Below are 19,371 nucleotides of genomic sequence, written 5' to 3'. Positions count from 1 at the left end.
TCAATAAAGTACCTTTATAAAAGTACAAGGCGGAAGTGAAAAATCCTATGGAAGAGGTAAAGAGTTCTATGAGGACATACGAGGTAAAAAAAAGTGTGTACAGCTGTGAGACTGAGACTCAGTTTGGTGGATTCACGATGCCAGGTATAAAGTTTTAAAGAACTAATGGAGATTTTGAGTAAAATGTGAATTCAAAAAAACAGTATAAACAGTAGAAAGAGTATGTAACTTAGCTAGATAAGTCAAAAAAAAAAAACACAAAAAAACTCAGCAACAATGAGAACAAAATTGGGAACTGTGAAAGTTACCCAGAATGCAAAGCGGAAAGTGAAAGTGAAGTTGCTCAGTCCTGTCTGACTCTTTTCAACCCCATGGACTGTAGCCTACCAGGCTCCTCTGTCCATGGGACTTTCCAGGCAACAGTACTGGAGTGGATTGCCATTTCCTTCTCCAGGGGATCTTCCCAACCCAGGGCTCGAACCCCGGTCTTCCACATTGTAGACAGATGCTTTACCGTCTGAGCCACCAGGGAAGTATATGCAAAACGGAAGCTCACTATAAAAAGAGACTAAAAAGAGCTGCTAAGTATTCATAGCAAGTATAAAGCTACTGACAGAACCTACATGTTTACAGTAATATCCAGTTTAACCTAAAGACAGGAAAAATAGACTCAGGCCCCAGAATCATAAAGAGCCTGATTCTCTGTGATTTTAACAGACAAAAAGCTCTTGGCATAGGCCTAACATGAGAGCTGCATAATGTTATGCATTATTGCATAACAATAATGGCCAAAAGACTAAAAACAAGACTGATGTTCCAAGGGCTATTTACATTTTAATATAGGACCCCTAAGATTATTTAAAACAACGACAACAAAAACCCCAAAACCCAACAAGCTTAGATTGGTAACTATTCACATTCAACTCCAAAGATTCCTGATACAAAATGTGTTTGTCCAGGTACACAACTGGCACAGAAGAATCACTCAGCTCACAACTAAGCCTGGAGGGTCACCCAGCAGCCACATCTTTTTTAAAAAACATGTATGTATGTATTTGGCTGCACCGGATCTCGGCTGCAGCATGCAGGGTGTTCACTGGAGGCCTGTGAACTCAGTTCTGGCCTGTGGCATCCACGAGGCAAGTTCCCAGCAGCCACATCTCAAATGTATTTCCTTTACTAATCCTCCTCCAGAAAAACTCTTACAGCAGATACTTTGTTTCTTTGTATAAAGTAGCCATCAGAACAAGAGATTTTTGCAAGGTAGTCAACATTTGTGCTGATACTACAGAAAACCCTCATCAGCCAGGAACATAAAACAGTTTCATAGTCTCAACTTTGGTTCTTAAAAAGATCCCTCCAGAGGCATCAACTTTGAAAGGTCTACCATCTCCTGAACGCTAAATCTGGTCCAAGGATAAGTATTATATCTTATACAATTTACATAATTTGTACAGCTAAAATTTCCCACTGTAGCTAGGTAAGTTTTCAACTTAGGTAGCAGATCAGGCTTAACAAGGTGTTGAGAAAAATTTCAATATCCAGGATGAATGCCAGACCAATTAGTCTCTGGGGATAGTTGTTGTTAAAGCTCCCTAGGTGTCTTCAACATAATGCCAACATTGAAAATCACTGACTTGCACTATGTGGGTAAGTAAAAAAAAAAAAAAACAACAACTGAGGCACAGTATCTAAAGCAGAAATTGGAAAAAGGTGAACAAGGAACCTGATCAGAGTGACATTACATTTTACCAGTTTTAACATGGCTTCAACACATTTCAGATCAAAGGGGAACTGAAATTTAAATAAAAATAGTCAATTTTCATTATTCACAGTAGTAACATTCTATAAAGTCACAGCAAATACTTAATTAGCAAATAGTGAACCACTGTTCCCAGGGGAAAACAGGGTTAGGTTCCTGTAATCCTCTGCTCACAATTCAACCAATTAATAATAACCTTAGTTTTTGTGTGCTCCTATTTAGAGAGTTCTTAATATATATTGCTGACTCAACACTGAACCCAAGGGCAACAGTACATGCCTAAATGAAGGTTATCTAACACACAGGTTTTTCTGAATAAGACACATCAGTCTTCTTGGAAGTAGACAGACTGAACAGCACTCCAGTATTCTTGAGGGCCACTTTAAACAGTGAAATCGCCACAAGCACAAAAATGTGAAAAAAGTGGCAACAGACCCAAGGAAGGGTATCTGTTTATTGTATAACTATGTTGCTCTGTGCACCTGAGCAGGGCACATGCACACCCAGCAACTCAAACCTTCCCACTCTGCACATGTGTGCAAATCACCACAAAAGCACCCTGAGAATTGATTTCAGGGTTACAAATAAATGTTATCAAGTAGGTGGATTCACAAGTACAGAATCTATGAATCATGTGGATAGACTGTAGAAATATCAAATCAAGGTAGCTCAAAAGACAGGAATTTATGAGGTTTCCACTAAGCAATATAAAGAGCAAAGATGGCACCAATATGCCCAGCTACTTAATTTTCTCCACTACAATCTTTAAATTCATTTTCCTATCTAAGGGACATTTTTTCTGTGACATTTTTTCTCATATAGAATCTATATACTAAAAAAGAACTATATACTCAATTTGCTCAACATATGCCTTCCATGAAGTACAAAAGTAAACATTTTACCAACGATCACTAATCAGAAAATTCAGCAATGATTTAAAGGTATGACGGTTGGACTAGATGACCTCTAAAATGTCCAGTGGCTCAATGCTTTTCCAAGTTTAAAAACCAAAGTTGATATGTCTATTTTAATTATAATAAAAGTCAACATATGACTATATTCTTGGTAATAGTTTATTAGGATTACAATCACATTTTTTAGTAGTAGGGCTACAATATAAATTCTTATCTGAAAACAGATAATAAATAGCTGCACTCACCAAAAGAAATAACTTGAATCCAGTTGAATATTATCAAACCTGATGGATCCTCATCGTGGATCTATACAACTCCAAAACAAAACAACTTGCCATATTAATGCTATAAGGCTAAATATGCCTCAAACCATATACAAACGTTAACTCAAAATAAATCAAGATGTAAATGTAAAAGCTAAAACCATAACACTCTCAGAAGAGAAGTATAATAAACTGCAAGTCTTCATGACCTTGAATTAAGTAATGACACAAAACAAAAATACAAATGAAAATTGAAAAAAACTGGACTTCATCATAATTAAAAATATTTATGCTTCAAAGGATACCAGGAAGAATGTGCAAACATAGAATAAAAGAATATTTGCAAAGCAAATGTCTAATAAGTTCAGAATATACAAAGAAAGAACTCTCAAGTCAACAATAAAAAGATAATTTTTTTAATGGTAAAGGATTTGAATAGACATTTCTCCAAGAAATGTACCAATAAAAACAAGAAAAGATGTCCAATATTAGTCATTAAGGAAATGCAAAGAGGAAAAAAAAAAAAAAAAACAAGAAAAGATGTCCAATATTAGTCATTAAGGAAATGCAAAGAGAAACCACAATGAGATATCACTTCACACCCACTAGGACAGCTACACTTAAAAAAATGGACAACAAATATTAGCCAGAATATGTACAACTGGAAACTCTGCACACTGCTCATGGGAATGTAAAACAATACAGCTGACATGGAAAGGTCTGGCAGTTTCTTAGAACATTAAACGTAAGAGTTACCAAATGACTCAGCAATTCCACTCCTAGGTATACACCTAAGACAAATAAAACGTGTCCACACAAAAACATGTTTATAAATACCCATAGCAGCATTATTCAAAAAGTAGAAATAATACAAATAGTCAATTACCTGACAGGAACAGGAAACAAACCAAATGTCAATTAACTGGTGGATAAACAAGCTGTGGTATAACCATAAAATGGACTATTAGCCTAACAATGAACAAAGTACTGATATACAAGCTACAATATGGATGAACCTCAAAAACATTATGCTGAGTGGAAGACGCCAGTCCCAAAGGCCACATGTTGCCTGACTCCATTTATATGAAATGCCCTAAACAGGCAAATCTATAAGGATAGAAAACAAATCAGTGATTTCCAAGGGTGGGAGTAGAGGAAGAAGGGGACCAGGTAACATGATACACTGGGAACAAAGCGACTGATAATGGCTAAGGGGTTTCTTTTAGGGGTGAGTTTATGAATATATTCTTTTCGTGACCATGGGTGTGAATATATTTTAAATGCCACTGACTTTTATACTTTAAAAAAAGGTTAAGTTTTATGATACATTAATGTATTTCAATTTAAAAAAGGAAAAAACTGAACTTGCCATTTAAAATTGATGTAGAAGGCTCAAGATTTTACTTGGCTAACTCTAAAAACTCTTAAGAGGACTGGCAAAGAATACACACAAATTAGAAATCATACTTCCTCTCTGCTTCCTGTGGTGTGTAAACACAAGGAGAGACTTCATATAAAGGAAATCTGCTTTTTTGGTAGCCTTTGTTGGTAGGCAACAAAGAACCAGGAATCAAAAAATTTTTAAGTGAATATCTGACAGAGATAGTTTACACAAATAAGAGGCCTACACAGTTATAACTCACAAACAGTTCCAAAGATCTATGACATGAAGTGATTTGTAATTTTACCTCATATGATGGCTTAAAAAAAAAAAAAAAAGTTACACAGATTTTAAGTGGCAAAGCTAGAATTCAAACAAAGTTTATCTGAATTCAAACCTGTGTTTATTCCACTGACAGTTACTGAAGGTCTACATGCCAGGCACTGGGGTATGTCCAGCAGAAACACTGTATTAATTAACTATATGCCAGGCATATAAAGATCACATTTAGCAGGTTAAGGGGCACTGCAAATGCCAGGGATGCGGGGACTATCTTGTACTGGGTCGTCAAGGAAGGCTTCTCTTAGAAAATTACACATGAACAAAGATCTGAGACAAAAAAAGGAAGTGAGCCATCAGATAAGTGGAGAAGAGCACTCCAAGTAGAGAAAATAACAGGGGCAAAGACAAAAGGGAGGTCCATGTAGCTGCAGAGAAGTGTGGAGGGTGCTGAAAGAGATAGATAATGTAAGGCCTTTCTAGGTCACTAACAGGGATTTTAGCTTATATTTCCAATAAAGGGAAGCCACAGTATGGATGTGAGTGAAGTAACATTTGACTTTTGTTCTGAAAGAATCTAAACGATGAATTGAGAAAGGTGCAGAAGCAGGGAAACCAGTTAGGAAGCTATTGATACAATGTAGATGACAGATGGAGAAGGAAGTGGCAACCCACTCCAGTGTTCTTGCCTGGAGAATCCCAGGGACGGGAGCCTGGTGGGCTGCCGTCTATGGGGCCGCACAGAGTCGGACATGACTGAAGCAACTTAGCAGATGACATATGATGATGATTTACATCAGGTAATGATGCAGGTGGCTCCAATAGTACAGAACCTGCCTGCTGATGCAGGAGATGTAAGAAACATGAGTTCAATCCCTGGGCTGGGAAGATCCCCTGGAGGAGGGCATGGCAACCCACTCCAGTGTTCATGCTTAGAGATCCCATGGACAGAGAAGCCTGGCAGGCTACAGTCCATAGGGCCTCAAATAGTTGGACACAACAGAAGCGACTTAGCACGCACGCACGCACGCACGCACACACACAATGATCCAGAAGACTAGATGGTTGGATTCTTAATTTATTTTGCAGGTAGAGGTCAACAGAATCTGCTGATGGTTTGACTAAGAAGTGGGATGAAACCAAGGTTTCTAATTGAACAACTGGAAGAATCAAGTTTTGCCAAGCACCACATGGGGAATATTACAGAAAAGTTTGGGAAGGTAAACAAAGGAGTTTTACGAATGCTTACCTCTCTGCTCACCTACTTTTGTCTTAACTGCTACACTACACACTGGTTTTTGTACAACACAGCTGTTAAGCAGTGAAACAGAGCCTGAATCCAGGTCTTTCGATTCTAGATCTTGGGCGCTTTTTTCTAATGAAGTTTTTATAAAAGCAACTGAATGAGAATACAATTTTTCTCAGGAAAAAAATAACTCAAAGGCATGCACCATTTGTGGTTCTCCAAAAACAGCATTCACAAATAAAGGCTATCAAACAGACATTTTAAAAATACCTGACAAACATGAAGAAGTATTTCACAGATAAAACAATGAAGCAGACAATGATATAAAGACGCAATAAAATTCATCTAAACAAAGGCTCAACCTAGATAAATACTATGTATTAGTTTATTTTCAGAAAAAAATGTCAGGGCTTCCCTAGTGGCTCAGTGGTAAAGAATCTACCTGCCCATGCAGGAGACACAGGTTTGATCCTTTCTCTAGGAAGATCCCACATGCCACACACGCTGCGGAGCAACCAAGCCCTTCTGCCACAACTCGTGAGCCTGTGACCTAGAGCCGGGAAACTGCAACTACAGAAGCCCACAGTCCTTAGAGCCCCTGCTCAGCAGTAAGAGAAGCCCCCGCAGGAGAAGCCTGTGCTCTTCAACTAGAGTAGCCCCCATTCTCTGAAACTAGAGAAAAGCCCACATGGCAAGGGAGACCCAGCATAGCCAAAAGTAAAACGAGTTCTCAGCATAAGAAAAAATAATTTTAAAAAAGAAAAATGCCACATCATCCTTCTAAAAACTCTTCTTAAGAATAAAGACTATCTTTGAACACTAATGGTTTGCCATTATAGTTTTATTCAACGATCAAGTATATGCATAAAGAACCTTTGTAAAAATTTTGACACATAAAGTAACTTTATATTTTAAAATATAAGGAACATTTTCCTCTCATTTTCTTAGCTATAGAAGCGATAAAATATTTTAGTGAATGGTAAATTATTGACTGAAGAGTTAAATATCTCCATGATTTCTCTACAAGATCAAACCTGTTAGTATGTTCATTACCTACATCTTAACAGCATCAGCTTCACTACTCAGTTGCTATAAAATTTTGAGTAAGTCACTTCTCAAATAAGTGATTATTTATCAAAAAGCACTCTTTTTATTAGACTGAAATGGGATTTGATGTCCCATTTTACAAGGCTGGAGTAAGAATCCAGAGAGAATGTAAATACTTTGAAAAACACTAAAGTTATGGCACACATAAATCAAGAAAATAAGCCAGCTTTGAAGGGAATATACATGTAATATAAAAATGAATTTTAAATTATTTCTTTATAGGTACCCGACCTTTCTACTAAGAGAACTGTTTATTAGATTTCTCTAAAATAGAATTAACGCAGAATTTGCTGTGTCAAGTGATGGACAAGCACTCACTGTAATCACTATGTGCACATTTAAGGGACAATGAGAGAGGATTTTTTTTTTTTTTTTTTTTTGGTTCTTATCGAATCTATGGCCAAAGAAGTGGAAGAGACCTAAAAAATTAAAATAAGAGATCCAAACCAACACTTTTAGGACAAAAAATAGAAGGCATCTTGTAAAGCAACAATTGATTAATAGCAAAAAGAAAAATACCACAATGACTGCTGTAAGAATTAAGAAAAGATAATGACCCCAGCTTTATGCTTTTGTTTGGTGAAGTCTACTATCTACTTAAGTCTATCACTGACACAGAACATCTTCAATTCTACTCTTTGCTGTTTCCCTTTTCCTTCAGCACTTGCTCCAACAGCTCTATGTTGGCCCCATTCCCTGCCAGTATCTAGTCAACCTTCTCAGGTACTATAATTCTAGGTATACTCCGCAAGCCTCCACTGCTTAGTAAGCCTCAGGATCCGTGATGACAGTCAGTTTTTTCACTTTTGATTAAGCTGTAACCCTTCATGATGATATCAACAAATAGTCATATGGAATCTAACTGTCAAGTAATATGACTATAATAATGTCAGAAAGAACTCATACTCATCTCTCAATCACTTCCCTCGGGCTTTCCTGGTGGCTCACATGGTAAAGACTCTGATTGTAATGCAGGAGGACCCAGGTTTGATCCCTGGGTCAGAAGTTCCCCTGGAGGAGGAAATGGCAGCACACTCCAGTCTTCTTCCCTGGAGAACTCCAGGGACAGAGAGGAGCCTGGTAAGCTACAGTCCATGGGGTCGTAAAGAGCTGGACATGACTGAGTGACTAACACTTTCATTTTCAAGAACCCACACTCTCTCTCAATCGCTAGAACCAACTATTTGAGTAAACAACAATGCAGAGTTGTGAATAACCCAAAATAATTTATTGCTTCTAAGTCATCTAAAAATAAGCACATATTCAAAATCAATCTCCCTCCATCTAGCCAAACCAAGAGTCAGTATAAGACCCAATTAAGAAAGAGGAAGAAAATGAGGAAAATCCACAAGAGTAATTCAACTGATCATTTCTCTCAATTATATCACTGCTAAAGTATCAACTACTATACACTGATGATCTAAGATCTTAAGACATAAATCAAAGGTAGTTTATTATCTAAAATTAATAAATCTAGTGGTCAAATTAGAAAAGTATACCAGGTATACTAAAAAACTTCCAACATAAAGAAGTCTGAATGAAACAGCTAAAATCTAATATCAGAAAATATATCCAGGAGGCAAAATTAATCAATCATTTTATAATATGAAATGAGCCCATGGGGAAGAAAAAAAAGATTAAGAACAAAATGAAAAAAGAAACATACACAAAAAATCCAACTTTATGGTTTAGCTGAAAACAGAATGCCCTAATATTGCTCCACTTTTAAGAAATGTTTTGAATCACATAAAAAATTCACTCTAATAATGCTCTAAGAAAGTCTGTACCAAATAATCTAAGTCCCTAAAATGCTAAATCTAAACAATTGGTATGACCAACTTTCCACTTAATAGTCTAAGATTTCTAGAATCATCAGAATTAATGTAAATCTATTTATTCAACTCCTGTAAAGTTTAAGTACCATCATGAGCCCACCATTCTCTAAGAATGGTTTCTTAAAACAAAATCTAACCATATCTTACTTGGTGATTGTGTCTGCTCTAGGAAGAAACAGCAGGGAAAAAAAACGAAAGAAAAAAAAGCAAAAATAGGGGAAAAAAACATCTCAAAGGGCTCACAGAAATCTGAAAACCACAGTCTTGAATCGTATGCTGAAGAACAACTCTAGCAAAACTATGGAGCAGAAGTTTCCCCAGCGTTATGGGTGTACCAGAACACTGATCCTCATTCCCAATGTTTTGCTGTGAGCTGCCCAGCCAGGTGCTTCCAGCCTCCAACAATCTTATCCACCCTCTAACAATCTCATCCACCCTGGTGTGCAATTCCAAAATTATTTTCTACATGTGCTACAATGTAAAAAAAAGGTTGCAAGGCACAGATAGAGTATACTACAGTAGTTACAATGTCAGCTTTAAGATACATACTCTCCAAAAAGAATCTGAAAAACAACAGATATAGCTGTATATCTTATGCTGTTGTTGTTGTTGTTGTTTAGTCACTATGTGCAGGTGTGCTCAGTCATGTCCAACTCTTTGTGACCCCATGGACTGTAGTCTGCCAGGCTCCTCTGTTCACGGGATTCTCCAGGCAAGAATACTGAAGTGGATTGCCATTTCCTTCTCCAGGGTACCGTCTCGACCCAGGGATCAAACCTGTGTCTCCTGCACTGGCAGATGGATTCTTTACCACTGAGCCACATGGGAAGCCCTTTATATCTATCTACATATACATATGTAAAACTGAATCACTGTGCTACACACCTGAAATTAACATGACACTGTAAATCAACCATACTTCAATAAATTTTTTTCAAAAAAGACAAAACAACATACTCTCCAAAAAAGAAATTGAAAGTCCACTCGTACTTGCTATCCTGATGATCCTTACGGCTAAATTATTTCCTCTTTATCACTACAGGAAGTAAGTCTTATATATACTTGCATAATATGCATACTTTTAAAACACAGTTCCCCTTACAGGTTAAGCAACCTCTTCATCAGCAGTAATACCCTGGTGTGGGTAAGATGAAGAAATCTACTGAAAATGTTTTAGGCAAGGACACGGTTAAAGCAGCATTCATGTATAGCTTACTTTTTCCTAAAAACTCTAATTAAAATTCAAAAAACATTTAGTAACCTCCTTCCACAAGTTTTCTCTATAGCACTATAGCCATCTAACATAACAGCAATTAACTTAAACATTTTGTTCTTACCCATCACCCCTAACCAGACTATTACACCCACAAAGGCAGAAACCTTGTCTGCTTTTGTTCATTGCTGTATCCTCAGCAGCTAGATGAATACCTGACATAGAGGGCCCTTGCGTAAATGAACAAATATAACCTAGTTGCTGTTTTAGGTATAATTTATTTGTCTTGAAGAGTTAAATTTTGTTATTAAGATAGTCAGGAAAAAATTTTGTGCAAAGACGCAGAATAACCACACAGAGAAGTGCTGTGTTTCAAAAAGCTTGGTTAATCTATATTAAAATATTTTTCAAATACTATCAGGAGAGGACATAAAAGAAGAGGGAACCCTTGCACACTATTGGTGGGAATGTAAATTGGTACAGCCATTATGATAAACAGTAGGAAGGGTCCCCAAAAACATGGAAATTAGAAGTACTATATGATCCACTACTGGATATGTATAAGAAAACAAAAACACTAATTTGAAAAGATACATGCAGCCAAATGTTCACAGCAGCACTATTTATAGTTGTCAGGATAGGGAAGCTACGTAAGTGTCCATCAACCAATGAACAGATAAATAAGATGTTGATGCATGCATGTGCATGCGTGCACACACACACACACACACGATGGAATATTAGTCATAAAACAATGAAACTTTGCCATTTGCAACAACATGGATGCATGTGGAGGGTATAATGTTCAGTGAAATAAATCAGAGAAAGAAACACTGTAGAATATCATTTACATATCAAATCTAAAAAGTAAAACTAGTAAGTGTAACAAAAAAGAAACAGATTCACAGATATGATTAGTGGTTATCTTTGGAGAGGGAAAGTGAGAGGAGCGACATAGGGAGACAAGGTTAACAGGTACAAGCTAAAGTACAAACTACTACATATAAAACAAATAAGCTACAAGGATATATTGTACAGAATAGGGAATATAGCAAATATTTACTAATAACTATAAATGGAGTATAATCTTTAAAAGTTGTGCATCATTATGTTGAACACCTGAAACAAAATGTTGTACATCAACTATGCTTCAATAAAATACTTAAAAAATAAAAAGATACTACCAGAGAATCTGTATCCAGTACTTCTAAAATACAAATAAAAAGAATTTAGTTTTAATTAAAATGGAAAACATTAGTTTTCCATTCCTCTAATCAGAAGACATAAAGGAATAAAGGGTGAAAAGACAAAGGTACTTGGGACACAGAAAAATGCAGTATTACACTGCCAAGTATTGTGTCTATTGCTTAAGTCACCATGTAAAATTCCAGACTATCAACATTAAGTTTTGTACTGACTCAGTTTTGAAATCTGCTTTTTCCAGACACTAAAGGTCTAATTTTAATCAGCAAATCAGTTATCCCTATACTCCCCTACCAATATCATCACTAGTACTGCGGATTTTAATCTTTTTGTTCTTAAAAAGAATAGTTTTAATCTTAACACAAATAATCTTAAATTGGTCACATAGCCGATCTACTGTTCAACTCCTGTTCTACAGTTCCTTTTTTGGCCTCAAATGACGAAACCTCTCTAAAGTCTCTGGGGAGATTATGGTAAAGTATAATGTTTCCTGAAATTGTTTTTGTTTTTTTCTCTGGACTGTTTCATGACATCTCTTCAACTAGGAATGTTATATACATTTTTTTTTCGATTCTGCAGTAAAGTCCAGAGCGAGAAGCAAAGGTAAAAAGAGTCTTGTACGGAAAAAAGGCTGAAAGGGGACAGATAACACAAAAGCACAGAAGTAAATGTGAAGCAAATACGTGCACAAAAAAGGAAGAAGATGCAGAAAAGAGCTAAAAGAAAAGCATTGTTCTCGCCTAAAAAGAGAAAAAATCGGCAGAGAGATAAGGAAATTTGCTTATTCTTCTAGAAACAAAAGCATATAAAATCCTTCTAAGAAAAACGTGGTCTCTTTAAGATGCTGTTAAAACTAAAAAGCGCTCAGCTGACACTTCAAAGGGGAGTTCTGCCTTCTCTTTCTGTTTTGACAGAGCTAGTCTTCATCTATAAATTAAATGCAAGCTATTGATAACGCAGAGTTAATCTCTACAAAACTGCAATTGTGGATGCCATCTTTGTTAAAAAAAAAAAAACAAACACAACTCTTTGGATTTGGAAAAAGAAAAAAGAGTCTATTAAGTTGGAAAACCAGAAAACCACGCGTTGCCAAGTCAGGTAGCTATAACATGGGTTAACAAATGCCTCTTACCAAACTAAGGTGCCACTAAGGTCTGGGGAAGAAGGGCAAAGGGCTGTAGCCTAACCGCGACCGCAAGGGTGGGGCACTGTAGGAAATAAAAAGATTGGAGGGTGAGCTATCCCGGGAGGTATAAGGGGCTGGTGATCCGTCCTTCGGGGAGATAGCCTGTTAGGCGGAAAATGATTCTGAGGGGCTCAGGGCCGCTTCGGCGAGTGAGAAAAAGAGCTGCGGGACCTCTGTTGGTTGCGAGTGCGAAGGCTGATAGAGGAAGGTACCCCTGAGGCAAAGGACTAAGAGTCAAAAGGAGAGTCGAGGGACTTCTCAGCCAGGGAGCCCGGGCGTGGGAGGCCTGAGTCGAGGCCGCGAAACGCCTTTGCGAACAGCCGCCTTCTCCCAGAACGCCTTTTCGGCTCCTCACACTCAGCCCCTCTCGGGGCCGCCCCTGCCCCGGCGACAACGGCGAGAGCAGCTGTTTCCGCCCAGCCGGGGACCGCGGTGGAAAAGGCATCCCTGGGCCCGGAGGCAGGCAGGCAACAGTCGTCCGTGTGAGCCGGAGGTGATTCGAGACCAACGCCGCGGAGCCAACATCAAACTTCGCCCCTTCCTCCCCTTTAGCCTTCTTTATCCCCCAACTTCCCGGCCGGCTGGTGTCCGCTTCGACCGACCGAGACCCCCATTCTTCTCGCCGCCTCTCACCCCTCCCCAACGCCTTGAAGGTGAGAAGGACCGGTCTCCGGGGCCGCTCCGAAGCCCGCCCGGGTGCCCCAGAGTCCCAGACACACCCCCGGAGAAAAGGCTCTCATCCTCCCCGCGGCAACGGAGCCCGCCCAGATGCTGCAAACTCCTCTTACCTGCATTGACGCCATGATGGAACCATCCCCCCAAGGCCGGCGAGGCCAGAGACGCAGGGGGCGGAGCTGCCGTGCTCGCGTCACGCCGCGGGGGCCCAGCATCCCGGGCGCGGGGGGCGGGGCCTCCGATGGGAAGGGGATGGCGCTAGGGGATTGGCTGGCGGGCTATGAGCCCGGGCGGGGGAGGGGCAAGCGAGGGCTCGGTGAATGGCGCTGTCCCTACCTTCGGTCGCATAGAGCTCTCCCGCCTCCACAGAACCCACTGGCTACGTTGATCACTTAGGAAACGCTGCTCGGGTTCTGACCCGAACCACGGTTGTTGGTTTTTTCTGTCTATACCCCGAGATCCTGATGATATCCAGGCCCGTGAGGTTTTTGTTTGTTTTCCCAACCACAGGTGTTAAGATTTACAGATTTTACCCTTCGTATTTTCTTTCCACACCACCATGCCCACTTTCACAGCTTTGGGCAAGATGAAACTTCCTGCTGGGCTGTTTTCTGTTCTTTACGGACCCGGAAGGCTTCTCATATCCCTAATTTGGGGAAGAGAGAGACACAGATTTCCTTCTACAATAAGAATTGAGGGCAGAACAGCACTTGGATATTTTAAATGAAAGGATAGATTTGTAGAGCCGAAACTTGCCTGAGGGGAAAGGGAACGTTTTGAAGTTTTTCTTTCATGTACAATTTCTCCCCTTAACCCTAGACCCTCAGTTGAAACTTCCCGTGTGTCAGTAATAGTTAAGTTGTAATAGCATTAACATTTGGTTATAGCGATTTGACCCTAGACGTGAAATTGTTTTTAATGTATCAGTGTCATGTTAAAATATACACTTGTATACACTTGTATCACATCTAGACTCCTCTGAAGCCTGTTTCATGGTGGGCAGTCTTGTGGTCATTTGACACAGGGATGTATTTGAGTAGGGAGAGCTGAATACACAGAATTTGTTCTGGAAATGCACTAGTTCTCCCAACGTTTATAAGAAGCCACGCATTTAAACGCTGTTCCAGGACTGAAGATGTTACTGATTTATAACAGGAAAATGAAAGCCAAAGGTTTGCACTTCCTATTCTTTTTTTTTTCCATGTAGGTGGCTGATACATTAAGTAGAAAGCTTTTACGTTACCAGAATGAAACCTTAAAATCTGTCATTAACTTAAAGTTCTTTTTAGAAATGTGTATAAGATTTAAATATAAGAGCAACATAGGATACCATCCTTCCCACTCCTGAGATCACAATGTTCTCTGTGAAATTCTCTAACGTAAAATGTGTTCAAAAAGGGGGAAATATCCTTAAAATACACTAATTATTCTATGGTATAATGTTAAACACCCTATTCTTCATCACTGAAGAGGAATTTATATTGATATACTTTTTTTTTTCTCAAACTTCCACCCGATTCCTAGAAATGGACTGGTTTTCCCTTTGTTGTACAAAATGACTATGTCCTTGAGGAATGTTTGGAGGCTCTTGGTAACCAAGGATGACCCAGGAACATATTAGATGTCAGCCCAGTTGTGTTGCCTACATTTCAGCTGAGTAAATCTCATATCATGAAAGAGAGCTTTTCCAGATATAGTTTCTTCTGGAGATCTTTATCCCTATGATCTCAGAAGATCAAACGTAACCATTTACAGTTCACTTTAAAAGCTGATTCTTCCTAAGGTGTACGTGACTTTAAATAACCCCACAAACAAAGCATTATGACATCATCAGAATCAACACCTTGCCATGACAAATACTAATAAAGAAGAAAAGGGATTACAGGAGTCTTAACACTCCTCATAGTAAAATCAACATCTGGCCCCTTGGGGTTTATATGTGTCAAGATCGTCACAGGAGGGAAAAGTCAGTACCAGTCATATCTTTCCAGGAAATATTAAATAGGACATAATTACCTCACTATCTTCTTTATTCTTTCATTGGTACATAAAAGATCCTGATGTACTCAGGAGCTATAACAGTGACTATCAGATGGAGTGGGAACATATCATTATCTCCAGGAAACATGAAATGTTTATATCTAAAATGATTATACAACGTTTGAGGACCAGACTCACATCTCATTTCTTCAGGTTTTGTTCTGTTTTGTTTGTTTTTTTCACACATCTCATTTCTTTACAGAGTGGGGCTTGCTATCAGATAGGCAAAAGATAAAATGCCTGACAGTTCCAAAAGTAGGAAAGGACATGGAGCTCTTATAAACTCTAAACAAGTAAGATTGGTACAGTCTCTTCAGAAAACAGTTCAGCAACAATAAAGCTTCCCTCACCCTTAAAGTATCTTTTTAATAGCATCATTTGCAATAAAAGAGACACGAGACATATTAAACAAATGCAGTATGTTAATCTTGTTTGGATCCTGATTCAAACAAACCACTGTATAAAAGGTATTTGGGAGACAGCTGGAGAAATTTAAACATAAAATAGGTATTATATAATAGTAAGGAATAATTGCTATATTGGATTCGATAATGATCATTTTTAAATTTCCACAGCAATTAGAAATGACCATCAGGGAAGTTCTCTGGTTGTCTAGTGGTTAAGAATCTGCCTTCCAATGCAGGTGATGCGGTTTGATCCCTGGCTAGGGAACTAAGATCCCATGTGTCGAGGGGTAACTATTGAGCCCAAGCACCACAGAGAGAAGCCAGCACATAGCAACTAAGACTGGTCACAGCCAAATAAATAATAAATAAAAATTTTTTTTAACTCATCAAACTGTATTGAAGAACTGTACATTAAAAAAAGAAAGAAAGAAATGATCATCAGGTTCAAGGAGTTCATTCTCCTTCATCTTACAAACTACCCCCACTTCCACTTTCCTGGAAGGAAAAAACCAGAAGGGACACAAGCTGTATATGTGCCTGAGGTCTTCCCTGCCAAGGAAAAGAAACAGTCTATAACACAGAAGACTAAAGCAACTGGACTTTCTGGCAGGAAAGGAAAGAAATGTGGGAAAACAAATTGATGAATTAGTTGAAGGATCCAGAGAGGGATCAGTGGGCAATTCCTGCAATATTGATAACGTCAAATGATTTATGAATGTTTGAATTCTAGAGATTCAGTGGATTGGTGAGTTAGGAGCAGGCCTATGAGAATATGCTTGTTGGGGCGTAAAGAGGCAGAGTCGACTTGTCCTTACTTGAGTCTGTGTCTCTCCAGGGTAGTTTATTCTTAGTCTCCCACTGGGTGATCTCACCAGAGAAACAGAGGCAGTTTAACAACCAGCAGCTTGTTTATTGGTTGTTGGGAAAGGCACCAAGCCAGGAATCCAAGGCTTGTATTCTTGTCCAACTTTGTCATGGGCAAGCTTGGTCAAGGCTTTTAACCCCCTGAGTTTATTTCCTTATCAATAAAATGAGCAAGTCAGACTGTATAATCTTCATGATTTCTTTCCAGATTTCAAATTCCATGCATCTATGAGAGAAAATCTAAATTTTCAATGATTTGTCTAAGATACTATGTTTGAAGTCTAAGATAAAATGCAATGGAAATGACATACTATGTTGAGTTTTGAAAAATGACTTTTATAAGTTGTAAAATGAGGAAGGAACTTGGCTTCATTGTAATTTATGTAGAAATACTGGGGTGCTTTAGTTAACAATTTTAAAATGTTAGTAGTGAAAGTCCCTCAGTCGTGTCCAACTTTTTGCAACCCTGTGGACTGTAGCCTACCAGGCAACTCTGTCCACGGAATTCTCCAGGCAAGAATACAGGAGTGGGTTGCCATTCCCTTCTGCAGGGGATCTTCCTGACCCAGGGATCGAACCCTGGTCTCCTGCATTGCAGGCAGATTCCTTACCATCTGAGCCACCAGGGAAGAATTGAACTCTAGATTTTAAAATGCTAATATAATGCAATTGAGCTATAAAAGGGATTTCAAAAAGTATCGAAAACTCCAAATCCACAATTTAGAGTGATATTGTAAAAAGCATATTTGGGGACTTCCCTGTCCAGTGGTTAAGACTCTGGGCTCCCAATGTAGGGGACTCAGGTTCAATCCCTGGTTGGGTAACTAAAATCCCACATCCTTCACAGTGCAGCCAAAAAAGAAAAGCATATCTAAAAAAGTGTATTTTTAAAATAATTCTAAACTAGTCATTTCATGTGGATCTCCTAAGAAGAGACAAAGAAAGTTAACAAAATAACAGATTGTTTGTTTGTGTGACCTATTCTACATGTCAGAAACAATTGATTTATATAATGCCTGGTTTGTAAATAAGACTGACTCTCAGGAAAACTTTGTTTTCACTTTCTCCCCTTCCCCCAAGACTTTCTGTCAAGAATTCTTTTTCCCAGATGTGTAGACCTCGAGTACCTTTCCTCCTTGCTTCTCCCCTAGACCTCTTAGAAAGTTATCCTTTTGAGGGGGACAGGGGGCCCTTTAAAAACCAAGTGAAGGGCTTCCCTGGCAGCTCAGTGATAAAGAATCCAGCTGTTAATGCAGGAGACGTGGGTTCCATCCCTGGTCCAGGAAGATCCTCTTGCTTCAGAGCAACTAAGCCCATGCACTGAAACTACTGAGCCTGTGATCTTGAGTCCAAGAACCTCAGCTACTGAGCCCTCGAGCCACGACTCCTGAAGCCCACACACCCTAGAGCCCATGCTCCACAACAAGAGAAGCCACTGCAATGAGAAGCCTGCACACTACAACTTGAGGGTAGCCTCCGCTTGCTGCAACTAGGGAAAAGCCCCCTTAGCAACGAGGACCGAGCACAGCTAAAAATAAATAAATAACTGAATGAAAAAAACTATGGACCCACTCGGCAGGAAAATATTCATGCTCATAAAATTTGTAGTTTAGGGGTTACCTGACCCCCCCAGAAATACATCCATGGGCAGAGGTTTGTCAATCTCAAGGTAAGAATGCCTTTACTGAAGAGGCAATGATGGATACCCTTCGCCCCTTTCGAAACTTGTCTACCTTTCATGTACATATAATGTCATATAGCACTTGTTTGCTTTTCGTTCGCTTGTGTATTTTCTAGTCTTTCTCAAAAGCAGATTGCTGTGTGCAGAGCTCTGGATCAGGAACCAGAAAAGATGCCCACTTGCCCTGATCCTTCTCAGAGGGGATAACTCAACTTATTTAACAACAGATGCGGCACAGGTACCAACCACGCACAACAGAAACTGCTCAGTGCTGAAGCGAGGGTGTGCATGCTCCCTGCCCTGGGGGCCAGGTGTCTGTAATTGGATCATAGTGGGGTGTGGGGGATTCCAAGACCACAGAAGGAGATTCTTTCGGGGGTCTGAGGGCAGTGGCTATTAACTAACTGCTATAGAAGTATTTCATGGGCTTCCCTGATGGCTTAGTGGGAAAGAATCCACCTGCCAATGCAGGTACCACAGGAGATCGGATTCAACCCCTGAGTGGGAAGATGCCCTGAAGAAGGACATGACAACCATTCCAGTATTCTTGCCTGAAGAATTTCATGAAGAAAGGAGCCTGGAGGGTTACAGTCCATGGGGTTACAAAGAGTCAGACACGACTTGGTGATTAAATAACAACATGAAAGTATTTCAGTGTTTTCTTTTGGCGGTGACAGAAATGTTCTAAAACTGCATTATGGTGATAGTTGCTCAACTGTATAAATTTACTGGAAATTATGAATTATTTACTGGAAATTATTAATTATTCTGGGTGACCTTTCAGTTCAGTTCAGTCGCTCAGTCGTGTCCGACTCTTTGCAACCCCATGAATCGCAGCACACCAGGCCTCCCTGTCCATCACCATCTCCTGGAGTTCACTCAGACTCACGTCCATCGAGTCCATGATACCATCCAGTCATCTCATACTCTGTCGTCCCCTTCTCCTCCTGCCCCCAATCCCTCCCAGCATCAGAGTCTTTTCCAATGAGTCAACTCTTCTCATGAGGTGGCCAAAGTACTGGAGTCTCAGCTTTAGCATCATTCCTTCCAAAGAAATCCCAGGGTTGATCTCCTTTAGAATGGACTGGTTGGATATCCTTGCAGTCCAAGGAACTCTCAAGAGTCTTCTCCAACATCACAGTTCAAAAGCATCAATTCTTCGGTGCTCAGCCTTCTTCACAGTCCAACTCTCACATCCATACATGACCACTGGAAAAACCATAGCCTTGACTAGACGGACCTTAGTCGGCAAAGTAATGTCTCTGCTTTTGAATATACTATCTAGGTTGGTCATAACTTTCCTTCCCAGGAATAA

General features: G+C 39.4%; 1 protein-coding gene across 1 annotated transcript in view; it reads right to left on the bottom strand.

Annotated features, from left to right (window-relative positions):
• UBE2W (ubiquitin conjugating enzyme E2 W (putative)) overlaps window positions 1-13,280 on the bottom strand; it is a 67,084-nt gene extending 53,804 nt beyond the window's left edge. The window contains exon 1 of the mRNA XM_005689071.3: window positions 13,178-13,280. Coding sequence (XP_005689128.2) covers window positions 13,178-13,279 — 102 coding nt within the window. The 5' untranslated portion in view covers window position 13,280. The remainder of the gene's footprint in view (window positions 1-13,177) is intronic.

The sequence above is a fragment of the Capra hircus genome, chromosome 14, assembly GCF_001704415.2.
Source record: "Capra hircus breed San Clemente chromosome 14, ASM170441v1, whole genome shotgun sequence".
Taxonomy (NCBI): Eukaryota; Metazoa; Chordata; class Mammalia; order Artiodactyla; family Bovidae; genus Capra; species Capra hircus.
Note: the sequence above shows the minus strand (reverse complement) of the source record. Positions and strands in the feature narration are given on the sequence as shown.